Source organism: Zootoca vivipara, chromosome 5 (genome assembly GCF_963506605.1).
Source record: "Zootoca vivipara chromosome 5, rZooViv1.1, whole genome shotgun sequence".
Taxonomy (NCBI): Eukaryota; Metazoa; Chordata; class Lepidosauria; order Squamata; family Lacertidae; genus Zootoca; species Zootoca vivipara.
Genome location: NC_083280.1, coordinates 90,089,052 through 90,115,346, shown reverse-complemented (window position 1 = coordinate 90,115,346; position 26,295 = coordinate 90,089,052). Strand labels below are relative to the sequence as shown.

Genomic DNA, 26,295 nt, shown 5'->3' with positions numbered 1-26,295 from the left:
ACTGCCTGCCTGCCTTCCCCGAGCCAAGAGAGCAAGCGCCGCTGCCGCCGCCAGTCCCCCGGAGCCCATAGGAACGCATTGATTAAGTTTCAATGCATTCCTATGGGAAACCGCGAACCGATGTCTGCTGTGTGCGAGGTGGCGGGGGGGGGGGGGGGAGAAGCGGAGAATAAGGGAGTTATTCTCCACTTCCCCCCCCCCCCTGCCACGGACACCTGGCTCCGGGCGCTGGTTGCCGGGGCTGCCGCCACCTGGCTTCCCTGAGGGGAAGACAGGCCGTGGCAGCCCCCACACCGCCGCGCTTCGGCTCCATCCCCCGAAGCGCGGCGGGCGCTGGTTGCCGGGGCTGCTGCCACCAGCTGTAGCACGGGAAGAAGGCGAAGGAAGATCAGCTGTCAGGTTCCCGCGCTGACAGCTGATCTTCCGTTGCCGCCTTCCCGCGCTACATTCTATGGCCATGCTTCGCAAGAGGAAGCAGCGGCCATAGAAAACCTCGTCGTCTTGCGAATCCCTCGCGCAACGCAAAACTCGTTTGTCTTGTGAGTTTTTCGTTGTGCGAGGAATTCGTCTTGCGAGGTACCACTGTAGCTTAAAGCCACATTTAATTGCTCGCTTACTAAAGGAGGGCTGTTAACTATTCTGACACTCTTGCAGATGACCTTGCTGCCTCTTGGGGTGGGGTGCGGAGGTTATAGAGTTGTGCCCCCCTCCCAATTTAACAGCGATTGCATGGGAGAACAGTCAATAGTGCATCCCCCAATGAAATGTCCACAAGAGATTTAGTAGTAATAGCAATAGCATTTGATGGGATTGGCATTTGACTCAAAATGTTAACAGCCTTCTGAATCTCTTTTCCCCGAGTTGACGCCTCACAATGACAGCTCACTGTCAGCATGTCAAGAGATATACATAGCGGATACTGTCTAGAGCAGACAAAAGGGAACGCCATTAAACTGGCGTCGAGAGAAACTTCTGCCACCGCCACAATCTTACCTGTACGCAGCGCCATTGAGCTCTGGGTGAACAACTCCTGGGTCCATACTGGCCCAATGCGTAGCTGCAGTCAAATGTTCTTTGTTGACACAGTTCCTCAGGTTGTCCGGAATGCGACCTACTCAGACAGTTAAATACCGCAGCATAAGCATGTGCAAATAATGTCAGATTAAAAATAAAATGTGTGTGACATGTTAATAATGGCCGTTTTTCACTGGCTGTTACCAGTTCACCATTTGGCATGCTCTCTCCTTCGTTTAATTTCTCTGACCAGATATTAATGGCTATGAAGCGCAAGGGTCTGCAGTGGTACCTCGAGTTACAAATGCCTCAGGTTACAAACGCTTCGGGTTACAAACTCCGCTAACCTGGAAGAGTTACCTCCAGTTGAGAACTTTGCCCCAGGATGAGAACAGAAATCGTGTGCCGGTGGCGCAGGGGCAGCAGGAGGCCCCATTAGCGAAAGCATGCCTCTAGTTAAGAACAGTTTCAGATTAAGAACAGACCTCTAGAATGAATTAAGTTCATAACCAGAGGTTCTACTGTAATACACATAGGGTCAGGTGTGCACCTGGTCCACACCCTCAAACTGCCGCAACAAAATGACGTCACACAACCTGACTTTGGTGAGGCTCCAACAGCTTTGTAACCACAGTGGTGTTAAATTCACATTCAGTGTCAACATCATCATCATCATCATCATAATTTATTATTTATACCCCGCCCATCTGGCTGGGTCTCCCCAGCCACTCTGGGCGGCTTCCAACAGAAAAATAGAACAGAGTAATCTATTAAACATTAAAAGCCTCCCTGAACAGGGCTGCCTTCAGATGTCTTCTAAAAGTCTGGTAGTTGTTTTCCTTTTTGACATCTGTTGGGAGGGTTTCCACAGGGCAGGCGCCACCACCGAGAAGGCCCTCTGCCTAGTTCCCCGCAACTTGGCTTCTCGCAACGAGGGAACTGCCAGAAGGCCTTTGGTGCTGGACCTCAGTGTCCGGGCAGAATGATGGAGGTGGAGACGCTCCTTCAGGTATACTGAACCGAGGCCATTTAGGGCTTTAAAGGTCAGCACCAACACTTTGAATTGTGCTCGGAAACGTACTAGGAGCCAATGTAGATCTTTCAAGACCGGTGTTATGTGGTCTCGGCGGCTGCTCCCAGTCACCAGTCTAGCTGCCGCATTCTGGATTAGTTGTAGTTTCCTAGTCACCTTCAAAGGTAGCTCCACGTAGAGCGCATTGCAGTAGTCCAAGCGGGAGATAACTAGAGCATGCACCACTCTGGCTAGACAGTCTGCAGGCAGGTAGGGTCTCAGCCTGCGTACCAGATGGAGCTGATAGACAGCTGCCCGGGACACAGAATTGACCTGCGCCTCTATGGACAGCTGTGAGTCCAAAATGACTCCCAGGCTGCGCACCTGGTCCTTCAGGGGCACAGTTACCCCATTCAGAACCAGGGGGTCCTCCACACCTGCCTGCCTCCTGTCCCCCACAAACAGTAATTCTGTCTTGTCAGGATTCAACCTCAATCTGTTAGCCACCATCCATCGTTTGCAAAGTTAGCAATGCTGTACTTAGCAAATGTTATTCCAAGCCAGTTTGGTGTCCCCTTTGTACTACTGATGTTCTAGATCAGGCATCCCCAAACTTTGGCCCTCCAGATGTTTTGGACTACAATTCCCACCATCCCTGACCACTGGTCCTGTTAGCTAGGGATCATGGGAGTTGTAGGCTAAAACATCTGGAGGGCCGCAGTTTGGGGATGCCTGTTCTAGATACAGAAGAACAGCATGCTCCTTAAGCCAAAGGAACAGTCGGTAAGGGAACACTGAGGGGGATGTGGCTGGTACCTGTGATGGCTTTCCGGATCTCTCGGGCCGCTTCCTCCCGCATCTCTATTGAGGCTTGCTCACTGTACCAGGCAGCGTGGGGCGTACAGATCAGATTTGGCGCATCCTTCAGGGGACCCTGACTAAAGCTGAGAGAAAAAGTAAAGAAAGGTATCTTATACATTACATCTTGCACTGTAATTAATCATCCTCATGATCTTCGTGAACAGAGGGTTTCGTGTGTTTATTAAGAATTAATAATACGCAGCCAAAAATGAACTGCAAACACCCACCCATTTCTCAACAGCACAGCCAGTTCTGAGGATTATGGGAACAACAACTTGTGCATTTGAGGAAACAGTATTGAGATGGGGTTTGAAAGCCCAGAGCAGGTGTTTCCACAGAGTTCGCCGGAGGAAGATACAGTGGTCCCTCGACTTATGAATTACTTGACACCCGTAGGTTTCGACTTACGAACGGGACGAATGGCTGCACGCTTACGAATTTTTCTACATCCGAACGGAAACCGTTTGCGGTTTCAAATGCAGTTTCCCCGACTTACAAATTTTTACATGCGGTTTCCTCAGCTTACGATTTTTTCCGAATATTTTTTCCCCCTATGGGAAACCGCGTTTCAACTTCTGAACTTTTCAACCTACGAATGTGCATTCAGAACGGATTAAGTTCGTAAGTCGAGGGACCACACTGTATATGTAATAAAACAGTAAGACAGCCATTTGCCTAGATACAGAGAGAAGTATCTATGGTAAACTTTTGGGAGCACTAGTTGTGGAGTTGCCGGTTCTGTGGTAACGTGAGAGGCACGCGGTTCATTTAAACAGCTTCTCCCTGCCTTCGTATCGAGCCTCAACCAGGTCAATATCTTTGTGCCCCAAAAAGTTTTTGAAAGTATGACTGAGCTGTATACTGGGGTGAGTGGGCTCCCCAGGCCAAAACTTGATAGTGGAAAGGTATCAAACAGCATCTTTGAGGTATCTGTTCCTCACAACCTCACTGCTGACTGAACCCACGGAAGCTTTCAAGGTGTTGCTGAAGCTTTTGTGTAGGCCTGCTAGGTGCTCATGCATCACCCAAAAACATGACCAGTATCTCAGAGCCCTGCAGGACAGAGAATATAGATGGAGGACAGGCCAAGAAGTCAGGCGGGAACGTATTTTTGCTACGAAATACGCCTATTACCCTTGGAAGATGGTGTAGAACCATTAATTTCCTACTATTCGGAAGCAAGGGCGAGTTGAACCTGCTGCTACTCAAGCCAGAGGGTGCGAAGGTGAGCAAAGGCTGGTCACCAGGGGCATATAACTGGTATTTTCTTTTTAATAAATAGTGGGAAACAACATATTCTGGGTCACTGCTTATTCTGAATAATCCAGAGGTGCAAGTATATGAGACACTTGGAACACTCTAGGAAGGACCAGAGCATCTTCATTTGGAAGGAGCCATTTTTGTTTTGTGATAGAACAGGCACTAAACAGGAAACAAAATCACCTGAACGGTTCTGACTCGTGTACGTCCAAGGCTGCCCCTCGTATCCTTCCTTCCTTCAGGGCCTGTGCAAGTGCTTTTTCATCTACTAGCCCTCCTCGAGCCATGTTCACAAGGAAGGCTCCCTGTCGCATCTGCAGGAAGTTAAAAGGATGCATGCCAAGATTAAAAACGCACAAAATAAAGTTGATGTTAGTAAAGGAACCAGCCGTCATTGGACTAGCCTACACCCCAAAATGGACCACTTGCCTTACTACTACACATGGGGGAAATGCTACAAAAATCTTCTTATAAATGAAGCTTAAAAGGTGTAAATAGCCAAGCAAAACTGCATCTTTATCACTGTTAAAATGAAGAAGGCCCGGCCCGGGGGGGGGGGGCCACGACGACATTAAATAGATTAATTTTTGCATTTGACAGATGTTCTGTCTGCGTTTAAATGCTATAATGTAGCCTAAGGCAATACTGAAAGCAAACCTTAAAAATATGGGCAGTTTGATGCTTTAAAAATACTTTCCATCTAGTTAACAGGACTTTAAAATTTGTGCCCTGTTGTACTGCATTGAAGTCAGATTACAGTTTATGAAATTTAAGACTCTGAGTCGCTGAAAGGAACTGCCATGGCTTTGGAGAAAGCGCACAGACTGTTTCCTCTACCTTTCACAAGAAACTGAACTGATTTACTGCAAAAAAAATATTTTAAGGGAAAGTGAATAGAAATTACTAAAAACGAAGACGTGTGAAAACAAGCACCCATTAGCAAACAAAATGTGTTTGCTTACTGATGCAATAACATAATTTTCTACTTGCCTTCACATATCAATGGAAACATTTAAAGTTGTACCAAGTAGAACAGCACAGCTGTCGACATAAAAATAATAAGTGACATATTAATAACTTATCAGAACACCTTTGCATTCCAAGATCCTTTAGGAAAGCGGAAATATTTACTAAATTATAAGACTGACACAGACAATTGTAGCTCTCAGTAATACACTTATGTCGGTTTTCTGTTTCATCAAGAAGTTTCATGGCTTTCAGAAACTTGCAAGCTAACATATCCGTAAATATGTTAATGTAATTCAACAAACAGCCACACCGTAATGTTGAGGTTTATTGCTTGTTGAAACCCAATTAACTTGAAAACCCAGAAAGCTGTAGAAACAAGTTTATGTGAAGCATATGTCTAGATAAAAGACAAATCATGAACTGTCTCAACAGAGAATCCATAGAATTATCTCCACAGCAAATTCTGTTGGTTGCAATAAAGAAAAGAAAAGGTTTATGTCACCTTAAAGACCAGAGCATTCATTTATACCAACATTTCTGCAGCACCATTTTTAAAAACAGAATTGACACTGTAATTAATATAAAAAAGAATAAAACAACAATTTGAAGTACCTCATACAATTGCAGGAGCAGCAAGAATATCAATAGGTTAACTAACATGTTTATATTTCTTTATTTGACATCTTGCTCTGTCCCATGGGCTCAAGACATCTCAGAGCAGCTTTTCTAAATGTTAATACACCGTTCCCTGGGAATCAAAGCCCAACTCTAAAATCAGTTGAAAAACTAATGTGCCCTGAAAATGCCTGCTGAGATAAAGGCGGTTTTGCAACCTGTCTAAATAGGGGCCATGAGGCAGCCAGTGGCTATTCCATATTCTGTTCATCAGGGCTGAAAAGCTTTTCTGCCCAATCGCCAGACCCCTTAACGTGGGGGGTGGGGGGGCAGAAAGGGGGCACCCAGAAGTGGATTGAATTCTCATGTTCTCATGCAGGTTCACAGATCAAAAAGAGATTCTTGGAATTATTGCGACACAAGCTTTCATGAACTAGGTGCCACTACATCAGGTGGATGGTTTGATCACCATAGCTCAGAGAAGTGGCTGCAGAATACAACTGTTGTTGTTGTTTAGTCGTTTAGTCGTGTCTGACTCTTCATGACCCCATGGACCAGAGCACGCCGGGCACTCCTGTCTTCCACTGCCTCCCACAGTTTGGTCAGACTCATGTTAGTGGCGTCGAGAACACTGTCCAACCATGTCGTCCTCTGTCGTCCCCTTTCCTTGTGCCCTCCATCTTTCCCAACATCAGGGTCTTTTTCAGGGAGTCTTCTCTTCTCATGAAGTGGTCAATCTTGGAGCCTCAGCTTCAGGACCTGTCCTTCCAGTGAGCACTCAGGGCTGATTTCCTTCAGAATGGATAGGTTTGATCTTCTTGCAGTCCATGGGACTCTCAAGAGTCTCCTCCAGCACCATAATTCAAAAGCATCAATTCTTTGGCGATCAGCCTTCTTTATGGTCCAGATCTCACTTCCATACATCACTACTGGGAAAACTATAGCTTTAACTATACGGACCTTTGTCGGCAAGGTGATGTCTCTGCTTTTTAAGATGCTGTCTAGCTTTGTCACTGCTTTTCTCCCAAGAAGCAGGTGTCTTTTAATTTCGTGACTGCTGTCACCATCTGCAGTGATCAAGGAGCCCAAGAAAGTAAAATCTCTCACTGCCTCCATTTCTTCCCCTTCTATTTGCCAGGAGGTGATGGGACCAGTGGCCATGATCTTGGTTTTTTTGATGTTGAGCTTCAGACCTTATTTTGCGCTCTCCTCTTTCACCCTCATTAAAAGGTTCTTTAATTCCTCCTCACTTTCTGCCATCAAGGTAGTGTCGTCTAGGATGTGACTAATTGAAGACTGCCATTATTCTGTAGGCAGTTCTCTGCCTGTAGAACTAAGGAATGGTTGTTTTGATCGGCAAGCGTACACTTCTGATAACATAAGTTCAATAAAAACTAAGTTACGGCTGTAAAGGCTATGGGTGATTTGCAAACATTTCAGTTGGAAGTCCAAAATTATTTCAAGCACTCTCCTCCACCAGTAGCCTGACAAATAAATTGGGAGGGGAACGCTTGTGTATATTAGCACTGAACACAAGGGGGCAGTAGCCACTTAATCTACGAATTGAGATGTGTAGAAATTTTATCGGAAGGCAACTTTTCAGTTCACAAGTAAACAAAGATCCACGTGATTAAACTGCAGTGGTAGGATGTAACATTTCTTCACCAAGTAGGACCTATCAATAGGACAGACGGCAGACAATATTGATACCAATTGATACCTGGTTGCATGGCAGAACTGCTCGCCTCTCAATACACATCATAACAATATATCTGCAATATGGGGGTGACATCACTGGTCTGCCACGCAGGGCTGTTGTAAGTATCCCTAAGGAGATGTTTGTGAAGTGCTTAGAACACACAAAAATTGCTGAATAAATGCTAACTCTTATCGTCACTGTGACATTACCTGAAACTTACCTGTTTAATGGTGAAGTCGTTAATAAGATGGTGGTTGTGTTCGTTTAGGCTGCAGTGGAGGGTGACGCAGTCGCTGTGAAACAACAAATCCTGCAAAGTCGTCACCCGCTGAAGTCCAAGAGCACGTTCCATGCCATCTGAGAGGTACGGGTCATAGAAAATGACATTGAAGCCAAAGGCTTTTGCACGTAGTGCAACCGCTTGGCCAACTCGTCCTGCAGGGAGGGGAAATTTTTTTCCTCTTACAACAAATATTACAAAAAATAAAGCAACCCACCCATTCATGCACAGATAGGGTTTGGACGCAATGTTAAACTATCTCTTTTCTGGTGCGGCCATAAGGAAAAGGTTTTGCTTCTGCTTTCAATTAACCATAGTTTATTATATCATTATCCCCAAAGCTGAATCTTAAATATGGTTTAGGACAGTGTTCTTCGATTATGGATCCCGCCTTCAGCTAAGCAGGCCGAGGATACTGTCCAACAACATCTGGCGACCCAAGGCTGAAGAACACTGGTTTAGCAGAATCGTAAACCAAGGTTTGACGTTTGCTTCTTTCCCTAAACCATGGTTAAGAATATCCAGTTTATCTGGGTCCAAGGATACCGCATGGCCATAATTAGTTGCAAGTGGAAGCAAAACTTTCCCCTCTCCTCCTCCTCATGGTGGCAGAAGAAGAGAGGGGAGCTCACAAAGCAGAGGGTCATTCATATAATGCTAAGCCATAGTTTACTGTTACGTCAGAAGGAGATCACAGAGTATGTACACACTTAAAGAGTTCTAATGAAACATGGGGGCAGGGAATGGAGGGGAGAAATTTCCAGTTCCATTAGGAAAACATCACTGTTACTCTTCCACCCCTCCCCAAACTTTGTGTAGACTCTTGCCCACTATGGTTCAACAAACTTATTTCTGCTGCAGAGTGACAGGGCGGTTCTGGAATACGTTTTAGAAATGAACTACCGAGCAAAATACAGTGGTACCTCGTTTTACGAACCTAATCTGTTCCTGAAGTCCATTCTTAAACCTATCTGTTCTTAAACCGAGGCACGCTTTCCCTAGTGAGGGCTCCCATCACCAGTGCCCTTCCACCGCTCGGTTTCCATTTGTAGACCGAGGTAAAGTTCGCAAACTGGGACACTACTTCCGGTTTTGCGGAGCTCGTAAACCGAATTGTTTGTAAACAGGACTGTTCTTAAACAGAGGTACCACTGTAGAGGGGTAGATATCTGGTCCTGGTAATGCAGACAATAGTTTCGGAGCATCTTAGGGCACTAGCTAACCCAGGCCAGCGATTCTAAATAGGATACCGTCATCCCTAGCAGTTTGTTAGGGTCCCAATTAGCCTTAAGTCACAACAGTGGATGCATTTAACTAACAAACAGACAATAGCGTTGGCATACCTAACCCAATAATGCCCAGGGTCTCCCCTCGGATTCTTGCAGCCCCAGAAGCAACTTCCCGGATCTGCTCCACGCTCTGCACCCTCGTGCCTTCTCGCAAGGCCTGATGAAGCCAGGTGGTTCGTCTGTACAGGTTCAAGATGTGGCACATTGTAGAGTCTGCTGTCTCTTCCACGGATGCAGCCGGAACATTGCACACTGCAATCCCTTAAAAAAGTATTCAAAAAACGCACAATGTGTTGAATCCTGGGGTGGCTCCAGAATCCCACGGAATGCCTCCCCCCGGGGGGGGGGCATGTTTGCCTCTGGCTTAGCATCTTTATGAATTCAACCAGGCCATGGCCCTCAGAGGCAAACTCGGCCCTCCAGATGTTTTGGGACTACAATTCCCATCATCCCTGACCACTGGCCCTGTTAGCTAGGGATGCTGGGAGTTGTAGTCCCAAAACATCTGGAGGGCCGAGTTTGCCTTTCCTTTGGAAAATAAAAACATATGAACAGCTAAAAGAAAAAGGGATAGGGTGGTTGCAATACCACCAGATCCATGATCTGTTCAAGGATGACAAAAAGAATTATGGCTTTGAAAACAAAAAATCCAGGTTTCAAATAGAGATAGTAGAAGGTAAAGAAAAATTGATGACTAAAATGTACGATCTCCTATTAGAGTGGAATACTAAAGTGGGCAGTTGACTTAGGATACAACATTGATTTTGATCAGTGGCACCAACTGTGGAACCATCACATTAAATTCACTGCCTGCATAACATTAAAGGAAAACATCATGAAAATGATATACCGATGGCATCTAACGCCCATCAAGCTTGCAAAAATCTATAAATCAAATAACAAAAAATGTTGGAAATGTAACAACAAAGATGGGGACTTTTACCATATGTGGTGGCGGTGTGATAAGGTGAAAGTATTTTGGGACTCAATTTATAATGAGTTAAATAGGATGTTAAGGTATACCTTCCCAAAGAAACCGGAAGCCATACTTTTGGGATTAATGGGAAGAGAAATTAAAAAGGAGGACCAAAAGCTGTTCATGTATGCCACTACGGCTGCTAGAATGATTCTAGCACAGAGGTGGAGAACTCCAGAAATCCCAACTGTAGACGAATGGAGGGAGAAATTGACGGAGATACTTAGAATTGGCGAGGTTGACAGGAAGAATAAGAGATCAGAAGGAACAAAGGTATCAGGAAGAATGGGGAAAGTTTGTAGAATATCTAAAGGAATATTGTTAAAATACTAAAACACTAGTAGGATTGTTTTGAAAATACAACACAAAAAGCATATAGTCATTGTCAACCACACATGTATGGAAATGTTTGAGGTGAATGACGGACAAGAAAAGATAAAACGCAGAACGTGGAAGAGGGTAAATAAAACCAAGAGAAAAGAAAGAGGAAGCCTAGTTCGAGAGAACAAGTCTAGATGATAAGAATATATAGGAGGATCAAAGGAGGTGTAAATAAGAAATGATACATTGGTATGTTTGGAAAACAACTTTTGTTTCACTCTATATTTATTTATTTATTTGTGAAACAAAATGTAATTGACATGTATTACCAGATGCATGGCAGTTTATTTGTATATTGATTTAACAAACTACTTGTATGATAAATGGAAACAATAAAAAATGAAGTTCAAAAAAAGAGTTTGCCTATCCTTGACCTAAAGCAAGACTATGCACCTTTCCAATGATTAAAAAATGGACAGTCCCCACTTGCTGCTTCAACCATCTAAAACAAGTCATGCACAAGAAAAGCGTAAGAGAAATAGAGGGGTTGTGGAATAAACTCTTGCTTTGGGTAGGGCAGGGGAGAGTGGAGCTGGGTGTAAGTAGTTGCTCTAGGGATGGGAACGAGGCTCATTTGCCAGAATTTAGTTTCTAGAATGCTCCAAGGTTGTGATCCAGGCATAGCGAACCTGTGGCCCTCCAGACCAGGGCTGGCACCAATGGTCGGCATGCTCAGCCATCTGCTGAGGGCTCAAGAACCCTCCATGACGTGGGGCAGTGAGGAGCTGGGAGTCGTGGAAGTGGCGTGGAGGATGGCTTGCCCAAGAGCCCTTCAAAACCCAGAGCCAGCACTGCTCCGGATCATGGAATCACAGAGTTTGGAAGCAACCCCAAGGATCATTTAGTCCAATCTCCAGTAGTGCAAGAATCTTTTGCCCAACATGGGGCTCAAACCTATGGCCTTGAGATTAAGAGTCCCATGCTCTACTGGCTGAGCCATCTCCACATTCCCAACTCTTACCAGCCCCAGCCGGTAAGCATGGCTCATGGTCAGGGTTAATGGGTAGGGCAGCCCAGGAGTGGGAAGGCCCACGGTGGCCACCTATACCTTCGCTGTCTGCAACAGAGACGACACAAATATGCAATGAAGCTGTGCTACATTTAACAGCAATGGTCTAAACCACTGAGCCTAGTGCTTGCCGATCGGAAGGTTGGCAGTTCGAATCCCCACAACAGGGTGAGCTCCCGTTGCTCGGTCCCGGCTCCTGCCCACCTAGCAGTTCAAAAGCATGTCCAAGTGCAAGTAGATAAATAGGTACCACTCTGGCAGGAAGGTAAACGGCATTTCCGTGTGCTGCTCTGGTTTTCCCAGAAGCGGCTTAGTCCTGCTGGCTACAAGAATCTGTACGCCGGCTCTCTTGGCCAGTAAAGCGAGATGAGCGCTGCAACCCCAGAGTCATCTGCTACTGGACCTAATGGTCAGGGGTCCCTTTTACCACAGCAAAACATTTTGTAGTTTTTGAATCAAGGTCCACAGCCAGAGATTTATGTGGATGTAAGGAGCAAGAGTGCGCTTGGAGGGGGCAGCATAAGTCAGTACAAAGCAACGAATGGCTAAATACAAATAGTGGAACCCCCTTGTGTTCACAGAAGTGCCTTTGATCCAGTGCACGGCTCCACTAACAGAAGAAAGGAAGGTCATTCCCCCTTTCCCCTGCAGCCCCCAGTTCACATCGAATGCTGAAGACTTACTGCAGAGTTGGGGGACCCTCCAGCAGAATGGAAGGTGCCATGGCTAGGGGGGAAGGGCAAACTGGCAAAAAATCCCCCCCCCTCCTCTTCCATTAGCAAATCCATACGTTGGGTCAAAGGCCTTTTTGTGAGCACCAACTGGATTACCCTTACTTGAGTTATTCAATTAATTTTAAATACAGAATACCAACCCTACATAAAATTTCACAGACGTGAATTAAGGCTATACTGTACCTAAATCGCCAGCAGATTTAATATCAATGTTATCAAAACCACTTCCAATTCTAACGATTATTCGAAGTGCTTTAAACTTCTCCAGGTCTTCACGGGTTAAAGTGATGGTGTGATACATCAGGGCACCCACTGCTTCATTTAGTACCTGAAAAGCAAAGGCAAACACAATTCAGTTACGTTCTCAACACGCCCTCCAGAATTCAAATTCCTGGGGTGCATGCCATCGCCCCCAATAGTCTGGTCATCTCTCGAGGGAGAAATTCAAGGTGTGGTTGTAGCAGAATGTGTAGCAAAATGATTGTCTGAGACTTACCGTTCACTTGAGAGACCTGTTCACAAATGCTACTCTATTTTGCTACTTCCCCCTGGGAGGTGAGGGACGCGGGTGGTGCTGTGGGTTAAACCACTGAGCCTAGGTTTTGCCGACTGGAAGGTCGGTGGTTCAAATCCCCGCGACGGGGTGAGCTCCTGTTGCTCGGTCCCTGCTTCTGCCAACCTAGCAGTTTGAAAGCACATCAAAGTGCAAGTAGATAAATAGGTACTGCTCTGGTGGGAAGGTAAACAGTGTTTCTGTGCGTTGCTCTGGTTCGCCAGGAGTGGTTTAGTCATGCTGGCCACATGACCTGGAAGCTGTACGCCGGCTCCCTCGGCCAGTAAAGCAAGATGAGCGCCGCAATCCCAGAGTTGTCCGCGACTGGACCTAATGGTCAGGGGTCCCTTTACCTGGGAGGTGAACCAGGCAGGAACAGGGGCTATGGAATGGGCAGAGTGTGGGTGTAATAATGCAGGCCCATCAACGGCATGTCATTGCAATACACCCATAATAAAATGGCAGTCTGAATGGGCCCTTACTTATTATTCATTGTTAATCACCAAGTAACACTGAAGCATAAGAGTTTAGCCGACGGCTGAACACATTCTCAGCCCTGACACTTCAGTGGGAAAACCAGGCTGCAATGCAATGTGCTCGTACATGTCAGAGTAAGCCCCTCTGAATGCAATGGATCTGACTTCTGAAGACACAGAGCACAGGATTTACACTTACTTCCTTTGTGCTGTTTTAACCTGGCAAAATACCATGGATTAAGATGTTATGTACTGTACTTGGTAATCTGACTGCTCTGGGCCTGGTGCCTGCCAACGGTCTGTGGTGCAGGTTTCGATTTTAGTATCGTGGCAAATCTCAAGACATTTTTCAGGTTTCACTGAACTTGATTGTACCCTAGTTGTTTAAGCCAAGAAGAAAAAAAGCCTTTGGGAAAATAAAGCAAAATAGAAAAATAGAGCAAAGCAATTGAAGTGTTTTCTTGTGGAGCTATTAATACTGTGAAGAATGGTTGTTCCTTTCTGATCCTTTAACTTTTTCTAAAAAGCGTAACACAAATAAAACTACCGAAAGGTAGGGAAAGGTCATTCCTACCTATCCCACCAATCCTTCAAAGTAAACTAACTCTGGAGATAGGCATTATGCAAAGAGCTCCAAAGCGAGCCAAGATTTTATGTTCCGAAAACATCATCTGGTGTCAATTTATACGAGAGGCATCTAAGGTCATGAAGAATTTCCCATCAGCTCCCCAATAAGTGGACGTCTGGCAAGATGTTCTCTTGCTGTCAATAGTTTCCTTATTTCTCGAAAAGAGTAACAAACAAAAAACAAACCACCTCTACGGTACAAGGATCAAAGTTGCCATAAGCATATCAAATGGCACAACTGGCACCAATTAGGGTTTTGCCATCTCCCATTCCACCTTGTTTCCATCAAACTCTTGATACAGCCACTGTGCACAGATACAGAAGAGATGAAGAGGATTGGCTGCTAGGCTTAATGCACACCTATATGGCTGTTCTCCATTCTTCAGCAGAGGTTCCCCTTAGCCTCTTCTTTCGGCTGCCAACTTTACCTGCACCCAGGAGGCTGAAGAAAGCCTACAGCTTGTTTCAGAAAAGCAAAAGAAAGCACAGCATGGGAGCTCCCCCAAATATAAATTCTTTCCCCCCAGGGACTCCCACCCAGCGGGACGTGCATTAAAGAAGCACTTTCCAAATCATTCATTATCTTCTGCACAGGCCTCATCTCTTTACATTTTAGCCCTAAGCTTCCAGATGGCTCACTAAAAGCTCTTGAGATGGGGTACAAAGCAAATGAAAATAATGTACCATATTAAGGGCATTGTTTTTTGGGGTGTAGGTGTGGGTACCAGTACAGTGGTACCTCGACTTCCGAATGCCTCAACTTCCGAAGGTTTCGACTTACGAAGTCGCCAAACCCGGAAGTATTTTCGCCGCGTGCGCGTTCTGCGCCTGTGCAGAAGCGGGGCGCGCGGTCTGCGCATGCGCAAAATGGACGCTTCGACATCCGAAGGTTTAGACTTACGAAGAGCGCCGCGGAACGGATCGCCTTCGTAAGTCGAGGTACCACTGTACTCATATTCTGATCAATTATAAAATGCCTCTCTTCCCCTCCCTACTGAACTTGTGACAAACGTTTAATTAAAACATTGATAAAAATACAAAATAAAAACTGTGAATAGTGCCAACGGCACCGGTCACAAAAAGGCCACTGCGGGGTGCATCTTCTGTGAAGGCAAAGCATTGCACAAAATTAGAGAGTTGCTGCTGACTGCCTTTGCCCAATCTCATGCTTACCATGGGAAGTCAATTCTATGTCCTGTGTTTGTGACAATCACATAATATTGATTTTCTAAACACACACCGGGGGGGGGGGGATAAGCTGTTATTGTCCAATAACAATAGGCAGCATTCACTGATACCAGGGTATTAATAGGCAAAGGTAAAGGACCCCTGGATGGTTAAGTCCAGTCAAAGGTGACTCTGGGGTTGCGCCACTCATCTCGCTTTACAAGCCGAGGGAGCCGGCGTTTGTCCGCAGACAGCTTTCCGGGCCATGTGCCTTCTTTCTGCTTCTGGCACAACGGAACACCGTGACGTAAGCCAGAGCGCACGGAAACGTCGTTTACCTTCCCGCCACAGCGGTGCCTATTTATCTACTTGGACTGGTGTGCTTTCAAACTGCTAGGTTGGCAGGAGCAGGGACAGAGCAATGGGAGCTCACTCCATCGCAGGGATTTGAACCACCAACCTTCCATTCGGCAAGCCCAAGAGGCTCAGTGGTTTAGACCACAGCGCCACCCGCGTTCCTAGGGTAATAATATATTGTCATCAGCATATCAAAGCTATCACACGCTGTATCACACGGGTGATCTCGCCCAGAAGCTCTATGCAAATATGGGCACTCTGCCACCTATGGCCTTTGCTATTCCACCACTCTCAGCCGTCCCAAAGTCACCCACTTCCTGAAAGCAATGGGTTGCACCAGTCCAGAAACTTGTAATGAAATCTGACCAAAGCTTTTTTAATGTTTGCATTCCAGTTGTTGTCTATGCTGCTTCCTTGAACCCAGCTCCTCTTTAGGCCACATGAGTCGCGTGTAGGAAAGGGTATTTAGCAGCAACCGTGTTTGTTGTTGTTTAGTCGTTTAGTCGTGTCCGACTCTTCATGACTCCATGGACCAGAGCACGCCAGGCACTCCTGTCTTGCACTGCCTCCCGTAGTTTGGTCAAACTCATGTTCGTAGCTTCGAGAACACTGTCCAACCATCTTGTCCTCTGTCGTCCCCTTCTCCTAGTGCCCTCAATCTTTCCCAACATCAGGGTCTTTTCCAAGGATTCTTCTCTTCTCATCAGGTGGCCAAAGTATTGGAGCCTCAGCTTCACGATCTGTCCTTCCAGGGAGCACTCAGGGCTGATTTCCTTAATAATTGATAGGTTTGATCTTCTAGCAGTCCATGGGACTCTCAAGAGTCTCCTCCAGCACCATAATTCAAAAGCATCAATTCTTCGGCGATCAGCCTTCTTTATGGTCCAGCTCTCACTTCCATACATCACTACTGGGAAAACCATAGCTTTAACTATACGGACCTTTGTCGGCAAGGTGATGTCTCTGCTTTTTAAGATGCTGTCTAGATTTGTCATTGCTTTTCTCCCAAGAAGCAGGGGTCTTTTAATTTCGTGACTGCTGTCACCATCTGCAGTGATCAAGGAGCCCAAGAAAGTAAAATCTCTCACTGCCTCCATTTCTTCCCCTTCTATTTGCCAGGAGGTGATGGGACCAGTGGCCATGATCTTGGTTTTTTTGATGTTCAGCTTCAGACCATATTTTGCGCTCTCCTCTTTCACCCTCATTAAAAGGTTCTTTAATTCCTCCTCACTTTCTGCCATCAAGGTTGTGTCATCTGCATATCTGAGGTTGTTGATATTTCTTCCGGCAATCTTAATTCCTGCTTGGGATTCATCTAGTCCAGCCTTTCGCATGATGAATTCTGCATATAAGTTAAATAAGCAGGGAGACAATATACAACCTTGTCGTAATCCTTTCCCAATTTTGAACCAATCAGTTGTTCCATATCCAGTTCTAACTGTAGCTTCTTGTCCCACATAGAGATTTCTCAGGAGACAGATGAGGTGATCAGGCACTCCCATTTCTTTAAGAACTTGCCATAGTTTGCTGTGGTCGACACAGTCAAAGGCTTTTGCATAGTCAATGAAGCAGAAGTAGACGTTTTTCTGGAACTCTCTAGCTTTCATGGATCAATGCCTTGAAATGCCTTCATGGATCAATGCCTTGTCGTGGCGAAGGGGCTTGAATAACTCAGAGAAGCTATGAGCTATGCCATGCAGGGCCACCCAAGATGGACAGGTCATAGTGGAGAGTTTTGACTAAACGTGATCCACCTGGAGAAGGAACTGGCAAGCCACTCCAGTATCCCTGCCAAGAAAACTCCATGGACAAAGACAACAGGCAACCGTGTTAGGGGAGCTGAAAGTGAGTCTATTGTCTACAGCCCTGCATTGCAGGGGTTTGGTCTAGATGGGATTCCTTCTGACTCTACAATTCTACGACTTTGAAGCAGCATCTCGTCTGAGAGGCCCTGATTCCCTGCCCGCCCCAATAAAAAAAATTAGGTAGGAGAAATAGCGCAATGCCGAACATCCTCCCTTCACTGAATTAGAAAACTGAATGTGCTTATCTTTAGGAAAAATGAGGTCTGACCTATGGTAACCTTGGATTTAAAGGTCAGTCGCCCATATTGGAGTGGAAACATTTGAGTGCTTCTGACGAGCTACAATCTGAAGCAAGTTATCCTGTGAGATGCTGCCAACATCTTTGGTGAAATCTTCCATCTATTAGAGGAAACAAACCTGACATTTCTCTGAAAAGGTCAGCCATTAGCAGTTTATAGAAATTACACTAATTTGTTTGGTGGGGAACCTTTTTTTTATGAGACTTCACAGATAGATCCAGATCTATAGTTCAATACTAGTTCACATTTATTCTGCAGAGAGACTAGCCATTTATGTAAAATAAAAAATTCCTTCAGTAGCACCTTAAAGACCAACTAAGTTTATATTTTGGTATGAGCTTTTGTGTGCATGCACACTTCTTCATTTATGTGTTGGGCTGTTCAAAAAAGCAAATGTTTAGCGTTCTTGCAGCACATTTCATGTGTTTAAAAATGTACACTGTCCCAACAGCCTCTAAGAAACCCTCTGCAAGGCCAGCATTGCTATAAATCGGGATGGGTCTTATTTCCAGCCTTATTTTCAACTTTCTTCCTCAAAGGCAAGTTTCTGGGAGTTGCATGCTAGTGGTCAGCAGTGCCAAAGGCAAAAAGGGGGCACAGAAGCCCCACCTGGCGCTGATATTTGTAGGGTGGGCTATATTCCAGCCGCACAGAAGTCATAGGTTTATAAACACAAAACCCCATTTCCATCCTCTATCCTCCATCCAGGCGAGTAACAGGCCCTTAACATAGTTCAGCAATGCATTGCAGGCAAGTAAACGCACTACAAGAGGGTGCTGAGAGTGGCTGTGGCCTGAGGAGAGCTGAGAAGGCCAGGAACTGGTACAGAGGGGAGCATTTGGCCTCTGGTTCCCCTTCCCTGAAATCATTAAGCATGTGCATGGCTCTTGGAAGACCTAGAGGGATCATCAACAAAGCAGAATTTCTGGGTTTGCACTCATAAACCCTCGCCCAGTTTAGAACCCTGACTCTTCCTCCTTCTCCTGTTATCATTGCAATTGGTCGGAGCAATCACCAAACCATCCAACCAGGAAAGAGAGCAGCTCGTAGCCAGGGCTGGCTTCCCCAGTCTGAAAGAGCATGCCACCAGTGCCAGGATATCTGAGTCTCCTAAATATTTACACTCGTACCTTGGATCCCAAATGCCTTGGTACTTGGGACATTTTGTCTCCCCAACACCCGGAAGTGACTGTTCCGGTTTGCAAACCATTTTCGGAAGCCGAATGTCCGATGGGGCTTCCGATTGGCTGCAGGAGCTTCCTGCAGCCAATCAGAAGCCACGCTTTGGTTTCCAAATGTTTTGGAAGTCAAACAGACTTCCGGAAAGGATTCTGTTCCGACTTCCAAGGTACGACTGTATTAATTAAGTTTAAGGTCAGGCTTCCTCAACCTCGGCCCTCCAGATGTTTGGAGACTACAATTCCCATCATCCCTGTCCACTGGTCCTGCTAGCTAGGGATCATGGGAGTTGTAGGTCAAACATATCTGGAGGGCCGAGGTTGAGGAAACCTGCTTAAGGTTGTTGAGATTTGCCAGGATTTTTGAGATTCTGCCCAGGGCTGTATACTCCTCTGCCCATTATCTGTAAAACAGCCTGCCATTTTAGATTATCCTTTCAGGTGCTGCACAGAAAATGGGGAAAGTGGTAGTGGTACACGGTGTTCACAATACTTCCTAGACGGGTAACTAAATTACAGTGGACGCTCGGGTTGTGAACGTGATCCGTGCGGGAGGCACGTTCGCAACCTGCAGCTGCGCACGCGTGGGTCGTGATTCGGCGCTTATGCGCATGCGCCGAAACCCGGAAGTAACCTGAAAAGAAGCAACCTGAAGCGTCTGTAACCCAAGGTATGACTGTAAATGTTCAGCTGCACCTTTTCGTGAATTTCTTGCGTGGACTGTGCATCGCAAAATGCAACAGTGGCGACGTCCTTCAAGATTGGCATTTCCACCGTGCAGTCCCGGCCATCCAGCAGTGCTACCAAAGGACGTGGATGCATAGGCCCGTTCATGATTGGTGGTCGAATGCCTGAAACGAAAAGGGGAAGCGGTGCTTTATACCACATGCTCAATTACATCTCCAAGGGAAATCATGTAAACAAAATATCTTTCTTCAACAGCTTACAGCTCATCAGAAGTAATGACCGGGGTGGCAGAGAGACTGAATTCTGAGTGGTTGAAGCAAAGAAAAAGGTATTTAGTGGCTGGCAGACCTTAAAAACAGACTTCTTTTGAAGTCATATGAGAAAATGGAAATAATAAGAGAATCACCTCAAATCCCAGACTATGGACTTCAGGTTGTGAAATTGCAAAGACACGATACAAAGAGTCACCAAGAATATTCTCTCGTTGCACTTATTACATGTATAAAGCCACTCACCCCCCCCTGCCAGATTTACGTATAAGCTAAAGCTTAGGGCCCCAGACCCTTGGGGGTCCCAAAAAATTTAAAGGAAAAAAAAAACCCTGGGTGTACATTTCCAAAATGTAAGATAAATAACAAATAAAATAAAATTACTTTGATAAAATACATATTTTGTTATGTGCAAATGGCTTTAGATACCTATTAGGTCCATAAATACCTATTAGGGACCCAGGTGGCGCTGTGGTTAAACCCTGAGCCTAGGGCTTGCTGAGCAGAAGGTCAGCGGTTCGAATCCCTGTGACGGGGTGAGCTCCCGTTGCTTGGTCCCAGCTCCTGCCAACCTAGCAGTTCGAAAGCACGTCAAAATGCAAGTAGATAAATAGGAACCGCTACAGCGGGAAGGTAAACGGCGTTTCCGTGTGCTGCTCTGGTTTGCCAGAAGCGGCTTTGTCATGCTGGCCACATGACCTGGAAGCTATACGCCGGCTCCCTCGGCCAATAATGCGAGATGAGCGCGCAACCCCAGAGTCAGTCACGACTGGACATAATGGTTAGGGGTCCCTTTACCTTTACTAGGTCCATAAATTACCATATATTCAACACACAAAAACAGCGACAATTTGTTGTTGACAAAGGACAGCTGGACATATAAAGGGCCCCATTACCTTCAGGAGCTGAGGGCCTCATCAAACCTCAATTCGGCCCTGCTCACCCCAACACCTGGGGAACTAAAAAATCCCCTTCAGGTGACAAGGCATTGCCCACATTGCCCACAATGGCACATGCGGGCAAGCAGGCTAGGGACTTAGGGGGACTTATTTACAAGCAGCGCAATAAAGTGACGCTTCAATGCTTTGAAATGATATTTTAGTAGGATCCCTGTCATGAGAGATTACCTAGTCTTTATTTAACACACACTGCCCCCCTGAAACCCCACACATACTTTGCTGCGCAATAAGCTGGCATACATGACAGAATGAAGAAAAATGAATAACCAAAGAGGGCAATTGGCGATATTCCTGTTTGTGGTTATATTGCATTTAATTAGTGAATTCTATTCAGTTTAAAAGCTTCATTTTGAATTCTAATGACCAGAGGGGAGGTTTTCCTGCAGTACTATAATGCATTGATCTGTGGCACTACGATATAAAAACCAGTCTAATTAAATAAGAACAAAATTTATTTTGCCCTTTGTAAAAAGAAAGAAATAATACTCCCCCACTGTAAGGTATACTTCCAGGCACAAGCATTTTACGAGTCTTCTACAATCACACTGATAGGGAAAAAGCAGGTATGGTTGATGAAGCTTACGGAACCAGAGGCAACAGCTGGTTAGAATCACCCAACCACGTTCAACTTTCCCAATTTCATTGAGCTCCTGAGAATAACAGAATCATAGAACTGTAGAGTTGGAAGGGACCCTGAGGATCATCTAGTCCAACCCCCTGAAATGCAGGTATATGCAGCTGTCCCATACAAGGATCGAACCTGCAACCTTGGCGTTCTCAGCACCAAGCTCTAACCAACTGAGGAAGACACACGTGTACAAATTCAACAGGGCTTTGTTTGTTTGCTATTATGTTAATGCTGTTAATATTGTTTTATAGATATGAACGCTGTTGTGCTTTGTGAATCCTATAATGTGATTTTTGGTGTAACTGTGATGTTTAGCTTATTTTTTCGTTGTTAATAGTGTTATATAGATGGCAATTATTTGTGATTTGTGAATGTTTTACTGATGATTTGTTAAGTATTCTATGCAATTTATGCTGTATTCGTGATGTTCCATTATGTTATTTATATCTTTTGTTTGTAAGCTGTTTGGGATTTATTTGAATAAAAAGCAGCATAGAAATAATAATAATAATAATAATAATAATAATAATAATTATTATTATTATTATTATTATTATCAGCCAGACATGAAGCCAAGTGAATGGAGCTTGTTCCTCAATCTGTCTCTCCCAGTGCTAGGTATGGGGAATTTTTTCAACATAGTTTCAGTTAAGCAGAGCTAATCATGGATTCTTAACAGTGCTTTCGGAACCTACCGTAGTTAGCAGCCCAGATTTGACGGCTGTTAAGATACCTGCGCAAACCTTGTAAATGCAATTCGTATTCTGCAATTTGTCATTTTTTGGATGCGTAACACATGTGAATGACCTGACCAAGAAGCCTTCTGTCAAAAGCATGTCTATTTCCCAAATATCCCAAGAGTTCAATTTACAATAAAGACGTATTATGACTCAATATAGGCTAATGCCTGGGATATGCACGAGGGGAGGTGGGGGGACAAAGTGCTGCAGCTCTTTTCTCTTCCAAGCATTAAAGATAAAGGTAAAGGGACCCCTGACAGTTAAGTCCAGTTGCGGACGACGCTGGGGTTGCGGCGCTCATCTCGCTATTTTCCAGGTCATGTGGCCAGCATGACAAAGCCGCTTCTGGCAAACCAGAGCAGCACACGGAAACCCCGTTTACCTTCCCGCTGGAACGGTACCTATTTATCTACTTGCACTTTGACGTGCTTTTGAACTGCTAGGTTGGCAGGAGCTGGGACCGAGCATCAGGAGCTCACCCCGTCGGGGGGATTCGAACTGCCGACCTTCCGATCGGCAAGCCCTAGGCTCAGTGGTTTAGACCATGGCGCCACCCGCACCCGAGCATTACAGTCCATTAAAAGCGAAAAAGACACCCAGCCAACGCCCTGGGGAAGGTCTTGAGGGTTAGCCTCACATTCCACAAGCAGTGGACATTCCTGGTGGGCACAGAGCCTCTGCCACCATACCTCCCAGGGCTGTGCTCACTTGGGGAGCCGCACAGGACACAGTATTCGCAGGGGAAGTAAAATCTTTTGCGTGCTCTCAGACTACCGGGTGGCCTGGTGGACACAACCTCGCTCTCCCTGGCTTCGCTGAAATTCAATTAAAAGAGAGCACAAACTTCCCTGCAAGCTCAGGGTTAGGAATAGGCTAAGCCCGGTCCTTCTCGCTGTTCCCCTTGTGACAATGGCAATGAGAACGACTCAAATTATGGAAAGGTGAGCTGGAAAAGAGTTCTCCCCACCTCAGCAGTATCTCCCCACCCCTCTCGCCATCATTTAGCTCACTGCTCTTGCTGTGGGATGGGTAAAGGGACTGGGGCAGCGGTGGGTACTGCAACTTGGGTGCTTTGTCGCCTTCCCTAGAAGTTTTTAATAGTTATTTTGCTATTTAGTTGTCATTATTTGTCCAGATGGTTCTGTCGTTCTCTCTCTCTCTCTCTCTCTCTCTCTCTCTCTCACACACACACACACACACACACACACACACACAATTACTGAGTTTTGTTCCCAGTCATTCAGGGAAAAAATCCCACAAAGATCTGTGGAACAGACAGCATCCTGGAAAGTTGCATATCACAGGCTCTAGTCTAGGACTGTCCAGACACATTAAACTTACGAATAGGAACATGGAGGATACAGGCTGCCTTAGAAACAGCTGCCTTCAGAAGCAGAAGCACAATGCAAACATTCAAAATTAAAACCCAGGGTTTTAACGGCCAACAAACAAATCTGAAATACAGAACCCAATTAGAATGATGCTCCCCTCTGTCTTCCTCTCGCTCTAAAAGGAGGTTGTGGTGTCAATCAGAGTGACCCACCAGTCAAAGACCAGCAATACTGCTATTGCAGACTTGTGAAAAATGGGGAAATGCAGGTTCAAATCCCACCTCTGACAGTGAGGAACCCTGAATATCTGTTTTTTCTTTCTTCTCCTTTTCTCTTGCTTTCTGTTTCCTTAGCATTCTTTCCTTAGCATTCTCCTCTCCTTGTCTTTTCTTCCTTCTGACTTTGCTCTCTTTTAGACTAAGCAGCCGCTTTATCTCGGTATATCATACAAAGATAATTTGTAATAGGTGTGTATCTTTGAATGAGTATCAATAAATTTCTTTATTTGTTAAGAGAAAGGAAATGGGGTGCTCAATCACTTTTGGCTCCAAAGCCCCCAAACAAAATTACCCCAAGGGACTGTGGTGCTGGACAAAAAACTATTTCCCACTGCTGGTTTCAATTATAGCCAGTGAGGATAATTAACCATGGATTTATCCTCATTTGTTTGAACAAACCAGAGTTCCTCTACGTTCAGACGTAGCAGGGAACTCCAGGAAGCTTAGGGTTGTGTCTGAAAAGTCCCAAACACAACGATGGCCATAAATATGATGCAGATCAAACCCTCACTGCAACACAACTTGCAAGAACCGAAGATTAAATTAAATTAAGAATAGAACTTTAGCCACAAGCAAGCATTTAAGTTTCCATAGCTGAACAAGCATTTCCTTAAAAACAAAGTCAAAGTTGATTAAAAACAGTTGTAAACTAGTTCCAGAGTTCTAGGAACCCCAACCAACCTGACATTTCTTAAACTGGGTTTCAGTTCCAGAGTCATTAATTCCACTTCTCAGCTATTTACAATCTTCAGTACTGGAAGTCAACACAGCAACCTGTCATTTGATCCTCCTTCTCATGTCTTTAATTTTTCTTTCAGCCTCCTGCAATCTTGAACCAAAGCTTTTAAAACTTCTTATCCACTGTGCAAGCTCTGTATCTTGGGGCTCGAGTTCAAATTTTTACTAAAAAATTAAAAAACAAACAAAATACAGTAAGACAACATTAAGGGTCTGACAACTGCAAAAGCCAGCAAGTTCAAACTTTAAAAGTTCTCACTGAATCCACTTTCCAGCTGCAAATGAGCAGAACAGGAAGACAATTTAAGTGCTGATGGAAACATGGCATTGTTTAGCCCAGGAATAGGCAAACTCCGGCCCTCCAGATGTTTGGGACTACAATTCCCATCATCCCTAACTAACAGGAGCGGTGGTCAGGGATGATGGTAATTGTAGTCCCAAACATCTGGAGGGCCGGAGTTTGCCTATGCCTGGTTTAGCCCCTGCTACTTTAGGTTAAATTAACACCTATCCATAGAGTGAGCTAATTCCCCCACCCAAAAAAATGACCCCTGAATTTTTTAACTTTATTGATATTGATTCTGCATTTTATGTTGTAACTTATGTTGTTTTATGCTGTTTTTAAGTCACATTTTAATCAATGTTTTATATTTGCTGTTAGCCGCCCTGAGCCCAGTTTTTAAACCGGGAATTATTATTATTATTATTAAACACAAAAGTTAGAAACAACAACACACACACTTTTTCATGTTGCTTGAAGATTGTTGCCAGTGCACTTGAGCCTACCTTCTAGAACAGGCATCCCCAAACTGCGGCCCTCCAGATGTTTTGGCCCACAACTCCCATGATCCCTAGCTAACAGGACCAGTGCTTGGGGAACATGGGATTTGTAGTCCAAAATATCTGGAGGGCCGAAGTTTGGGGATGCATGTTCTAGAAGGAAAGCAGAAAGGAAAATAGTGCAAGAACCGCTGAATGGCCCACACTCACTGAGAGGAGCAAACTGTGATTGACAGCAGAGGGTGGCATTAGCTTATGTTATCAACTGAAAAGCTTTTTCTTTGTAAGATCTGTAGAACACATTTTGGAGAGGCAATAGCGATGTTTAAAAATGACATCGTGTGTGCCTGTGTGTACGTTTATAAATATATACAACTCAACAGTACTTGGAGGGGTTCGGTAGATATTTTATAAATGCATTGAAACATGTTTTACGAACTGGGAGGCATGTGAAGATTCAGCACATGACCTTAGTAAGTTTGCTGCAGCTGTAGGAACTAAAGATCCAGTGAGAAGGCTTAACTTTGAATTTCCTGTACACAGGGAATGAAGTTAAACCAGGCACAGGCAAACTCCGGCCCTCCAGATGTTTGGGACTACAATTCCCATCATCCCTGACCACTGGTCCTGTTAGCTAGGGATGATGGGAATTGTAGTCCCAAACATCTGGAGGGCCGGAGTTTGCCTATGCCTGGGTTAAACCCTTAATGTCTTCAAAATGTATTTTTAATTATGTATCTAAGAATGCAATTATTAAACTGCTTTTGGTCTACTGACCACTGATGAAAGAGACCACTAGCATAACCCTACCAGGCATGTATATATGATCCAAGGATAATATTTAACCACTCCCACATTCTTTTGCAGTGGTAAATGCTGGGGATTTAGGGCATTGTCAGCCCATTCAAGATATTCTTACACAACACTATCAAACCAATAGTTACGTAAATTCAACTGACAAATATACCCACAACGTAACTGGCTGTGTTTGACTATATAAATTCTTTATACAGCATATAAACATAACTCACACAACTCTTTTCACATTATCTAATTGAGTAGAAGCAATCAAGGACCAACATTTAGAACAGGAAATACAAACAGATCAGTTCTTTTAAACGTAATGTCCAAATAGAAGCTTTTGTGTACCACGTATGTACAAATGAATCAGTTTTTTTTAACGTAGTGTCCAAATAAAAGCTTTTTGTGTTCCACGTATGTCTTAGCGAATACAAGTAATGTAACAACTTTAAGGAGCAGTACTTGCAAAAGATGAACTTTTCTTTGTAATGTTCCACATCTGCATTTGCATTTACTAAATTAG

At 44.8% G+C, this 26,295-nt stretch overlaps 1 protein-coding gene across 5 annotated transcripts in view; it reads right to left on the bottom strand.

The window, feature by feature from the left end:
* The window catches only part of CTBP1 (C-terminal binding protein 1), a 50,577-nt gene that overhangs the window by 3,583 nt on the left and 20,699 nt on the right, over positions 1 to 26,295 (bottom strand). For 3 of the 5 annotated variants that reach the window (XM_035137576.2, XM_035137572.2, XM_035137573.2), the window contains 7 exons: positions 19,258 to 19,412; positions 12,283 to 12,427; positions 9,054 to 9,260; positions 7,651 to 7,865; positions 4,331 to 4,461; positions 2,843 to 2,970; positions 994 to 1,111 (listed from right to left, as the gene is read on the bottom strand). In XM_035137576.2, coding sequence (XP_034993467.1) covers positions 994 to 1,111; positions 2,843 to 2,970; positions 4,331 to 4,461; positions 7,651 to 7,865; positions 9,054 to 9,260; positions 12,283 to 12,427; positions 19,258 to 19,412 — 1,099 coding nt within the window. Of the gene's footprint in view, positions 1 to 993; positions 1,112 to 2,842; positions 2,971 to 4,330; positions 4,462 to 7,650; positions 7,866 to 9,053; positions 9,261 to 12,282; positions 12,428 to 19,257; positions 19,413 to 24,134; positions 24,357 to 26,295 lie in introns of all 5 variants that reach the window. The other 2 variants (XM_035137574.2, XM_035137575.2) reach the window with 1 other exon arrangement.